This window comes from Pygoscelis adeliae, unplaced genomic scaffold, assembly GCF_000699105.1.
Source record: "Pygoscelis adeliae isolate BGI_AS28 unplaced genomic scaffold, ASM69910v1 Scaffold108, whole genome shotgun sequence".
Taxonomy (NCBI): domain Eukaryota; kingdom Metazoa; phylum Chordata; class Aves; order Sphenisciformes; family Spheniscidae; genus Pygoscelis; species Pygoscelis adeliae.
The window spans coordinates 8,340,524-8,344,647 of record NW_008825498.1 but is presented as its reverse complement, the minus strand read 5'-3'; the positions used below and the strand labels follow the sequence as shown (position 1 = coordinate 8,344,647).

Here is a 4,124-nt window from a genome sequence, read left to right as displayed (position 1 = left end):
CTGCCCCTCTGCCCCCCGCCTCCCTCTGAGCGGGCCGAGGCCGTCGAGGGGACGCTGTGAAGTGGTGTCAGCAGAGCGAGGGTCACGGTTATTTGGCAAACTGAGCGCTTGGCTCCGCTGCCGAAGTGAGTAATGAGCCGCGCTGGACAGGGTGCGGCGTGGTTCACTGCTGCTGGCAATTATCTTCTTGGTGGCGAGAGCTGCTGTTAGACCCTGATAAACGAGTTGCCTCTTTCCAAGCTCTGTCGGTGAGCAGGGAATTGGATCTGAGCGGGTTCGGTTGTCAAGGCGGTAGGCGGTGAGTCACGACCTGGATTCGTCGTTCCCCAACCCCCGCCTCCCCAGGCAAAGTCGTGTGCGTTTCTGAGAGGATGCTTACGATGGCTGTCCTTGCAGGGCTCTAGAAACAGGGGAGGAAGCTGTGCATAAGCCATTAATATCGTGTTATTCCAAGAGAAGCTTTACACAGACTTGCAAGCAAACTTTCTGGGAAGGCTTTGCCCCAGTCTTCAGAGGGTACTGACACTGACAAACTGACTCTTTCTTCCCCACCATTAGTAAGTGACCGTCAACATCCTTTCAATCATAGGCCTCCCCACAGAGTTTACGAAACTACTCCTTGAGGTATTTTCTGCGCTTTAGTTCATCATACTTCCCTAAGAATCCGTAGAAGACAAGCTCTTATAAGATTACATGGGCTTGTTTTAGAGCCAGTGATAGCTAATTATCCTGATTATTGTGTTGCCACTGCATTTCTTGCTGACTTGAATAAAATGTTTATTTGCAGTGTCCATGGGGAGCCCCTAACACAACATCAATATCATGTTCCCTTGCTGATGTAATGAGTGAACAGCTGGCGAAAGAGCTGCAGCTGGAAGAAGAAAATGCTGCTTTTCCTGAAGCGGTTGCGTAAGTTTAAATCCTGGATTAATGATCTCCATAGTTGTGAAGCCATCTTCTATCTCTTGTGCACTTTCTTACAATGTGCTTAATGCATAGCAATATAGTAAATACTTTGCCTATTATCTCCTAACTCTGCTGCTTCAGGTCTTTTTCAGTGAAGATGGCTTCCCCAGTTAAAACTCTTCCTTAGATTCTCTTCTCGGTCACCCTTCTTTCTTGATATTTTCTTCACATTGTTTTGGGTGCTTTACGCCAGTCTGTAAGCTACGTTTTGAGAAACGTTGTCAGAAAAGTTTTTTTTCTTCCCTTTTAGAGACTCTTGTTAACAGTGTACAATGTTATTTCAAGAACTGTCAGGCGTATCACCTGTATCCTCCTAATACTTGGAAGCTCTAAACACAGGCCAAGAGCTTACTAGTTCTAAACTCATACAAATTTTGCCTGTGGTCTTTTCTGTGAGGCAGAGCAAAGCAACACTGTTGTTTGTTTTTTTTAATTTGTTTTTATTTATAAAAATATAAAAACGTATATACACCCCCCCCCACCTCTATGCCTTCTTTCTCTTTCATGAAGGGCATCTTAAAAATAGAGCCTAATGCTTCTTACAGAACAGTAAACAAGTAAAAGTTTAGGTAATATTTGCATTGTAAAGGAGTGGCAAAGAGAAATGAAGTCATGCGTTATTAGTATTTAGTGTTGACTTGGAGGGGGGGGCGGACAGTTGAGATCCATTAGTTTCTATGCAGCTCTGCATGAAGTCTTTTGTATAGAGTGATGAAATGGTATAAAGCAGTGTTTCTGTTTGGATTACTGTGTTTAATTTTTTCAATTTCTGTTTTCATTTTACATAGTGTTGCTGAAGGACCGTTTATTACAGGAGAAAATATTGACACTTCTAGTGACCTAATGCTAGCTCAGATGCTGCAGATGGAATTTGACAGGGAATATGATGCACAGCTTCGGCGTGAAGAGAAGAAGATCAATGGAGATAGCAAAGGTACCCTCATCCAAAGAAATATTTTTGCTTTGGAGATATTCTTGGCACTCTGCTTAAGTTGGCAGAGCTGCAAGGAAGTAGCAAATCCCTGATAATCACAGACATGCTTATTTGTTTTGTTTCTCAAGTCTCCATATCCTTTGAAAATTATCGGAAGGTACATCCCTATGACAGTGACAGCTCAGAGGATGAGGTTGATTGGCAGGATACCCGTCATGATCCCTATAGAGCAGGTACGTGGCCGTTTTAAGCGATACAATTTCTTCAGTTAATAGACCTAAGAATACGACATAGTTAAATTAGTTTTTTTGAATGTAAGGAGACATACCGGTTGTATGTAAAATCAGGTCACCCAATTGGGAGGTGTTATGCAGGAAGTTGGGCGGGTAACTTCAGGCTTCTGTCTGCCAGTATATTGGCTTCAGTGGCTGAATCTGGTAAAGTAACTGTTGTACATGGAAAGTATTGTGGGATATGCATACCTGTCATCTACATTTGGCTAGGGGCATCTGCACATGATATTGAATATTCCTCTCTGTAACATGCCAAAAGTGTGTATAACATCCCAGAGAAGACAGGGAAGTAAGTCATAACATAGCAAAAGAAGCTGTCATGTTTAGGGTAAGAGAAGAGTGCATTAAGATCGTACAATTGAAGTATTTTATTCTGTTTAATAAATAAAATTGTGTTACTTTTGTGGGCATTGTGGAACCTTTATGAGCATTAGTTATGTTTGTTTAGTTGTAAAGTTACATTTATTTTTCTCACTGCTGGCAGATAAACCTACTACCACGCCGAGAAAGGGCTTCATAGGAAAAGGGAAAGACATTACTACTAAACATGATGAAGTGGTATGTGGAAGAAAGAACACTGCTCGCATGGAAAATGTAAGTGAAAACTTATTTTGTGTGTAAAACTGGAATGCTGTAATTCAACCAAAGAACTAATGCTTGTCCATCTGTGCTACTGTATGCGGTGCTAATTTTTTGTTTGTTTTTTTTTTCTTTTTCATCAGATGAAAGCAATGCAGTGTCTGGATTAGTTATTCAAATTGGCAGTCTGAGTTGTGCGGGTTTTTTGTTTAATAATAGTTTGTTAATGGCCATGATTCAAGAATTTGCACAGAACTGTGTGTTTGGCAAAACAAAACTATCAGCAAGTTTGGTACCCAGGCAAATGAAACACCAAGGCTATTTTTGAAAAGCATAGCTATCGTGTAAACTATTTTTTTTTTTTAATTCAGTTTGCCTGATGAGCCAAGTAACTTATTTTCAGTCAATTGTTTGACTTACAGCTTTTCAGTCTGTTTATTCATAGTACATACCTTCTGTTTTCTTCAATGTAACCGGTACAACTTCTGCAAATAAGGAAATGCTGCAAGTGCTATTTTTACAGGAAGTTAGGTAATCTCATATCAATTTGGGCAGAACTTCGAGTTCTGAGTTTAGAGCAGTATGTTTTTTAGCATAGTGACAACATTACACGAAGTGGGTTTCACATAGGTGCTAATCTACCCTAGGTTTTTGCAAATTGGAATGAGAAATTTCTGCTTGTGCCAACTTTTGGTGTCTGCTAGTAACAGTGCTTAAATTTCTATTATTTCTACTTGTAGTTTGCACCTGAATTCCAAGTTGGGGATGGAATCGGGATGGACTTAAAGCTGTCAAATCAAGTCTTCAATGCCTTAAAGCAGCATGCATACTCTGAGGAACGTCGAAGTGCAAGGCTACATGAAAAGAAGGAGCACTCCACTGCTGTATGTTTTTAATAAAGTCTCTCTATGTACTTTTTATCTTGTGTAACAGCTGAACACTGTTTTGGTAATTCCTTGAAACATTAGACTTTCAGTAAAAGAGTTAAGCGGTGTTATGTTAACATCGCCAAAGGAGATGGTGTCAGCCACCTCCTACTAGAAAAAGGCTGTCTTTATTTGAGCTGCATTATGGTGAGAGCCATATCAAAATAAGAGCAAGCAGCTTCCATTTTTTTCTCTTTGTCTTTCTAAACTTGTCTCTCAATCAGCTACAATGAACAAACTGCCTAGAAATTATTTATAGAAACCATTCAGGGGACTAATCCTCTGCAGCTGAATCATGTGACTCCAAATATCTGTCTTCATAGCAAGTTTCAGGAAGATGAGGTGACCAAGTAAACTCTGACTTAATGATTTAGGAGGTCAGTTGATATGCTTTATGGGTGAGTTTAGAGCAAGGCCTCTGGTAAT

At 40.5% G+C, this 4,124-nt stretch overlaps 1 protein-coding gene across 1 annotated transcript in view; it reads left to right on the top strand.

Annotated features, from left to right (window-relative positions):
- The first annotated feature begins 791 nt into the window (after positions 1 to 791).
- Positions 792 to 4,124, top strand: part of RIOK3 (RIO kinase 3) — a 10,529-nt gene continuing 7,196 nt past the window's right edge. The window contains exons 1-5 of the mRNA XM_009331446.1: positions 792 to 909; positions 1,755 to 1,900; positions 2,029 to 2,133; positions 2,678 to 2,787; positions 3,513 to 3,656. Of these exons, the coding sequence (XP_009329721.1) occupies positions 842 to 909; positions 1,755 to 1,900; positions 2,029 to 2,133; positions 2,678 to 2,787; positions 3,513 to 3,656 (573 nt within the window). The 5' untranslated portion in view covers positions 792 to 841. The remainder of the gene's footprint in view (positions 910 to 1,754; positions 1,901 to 2,028; positions 2,134 to 2,677; positions 2,788 to 3,512; positions 3,657 to 4,124) is intronic.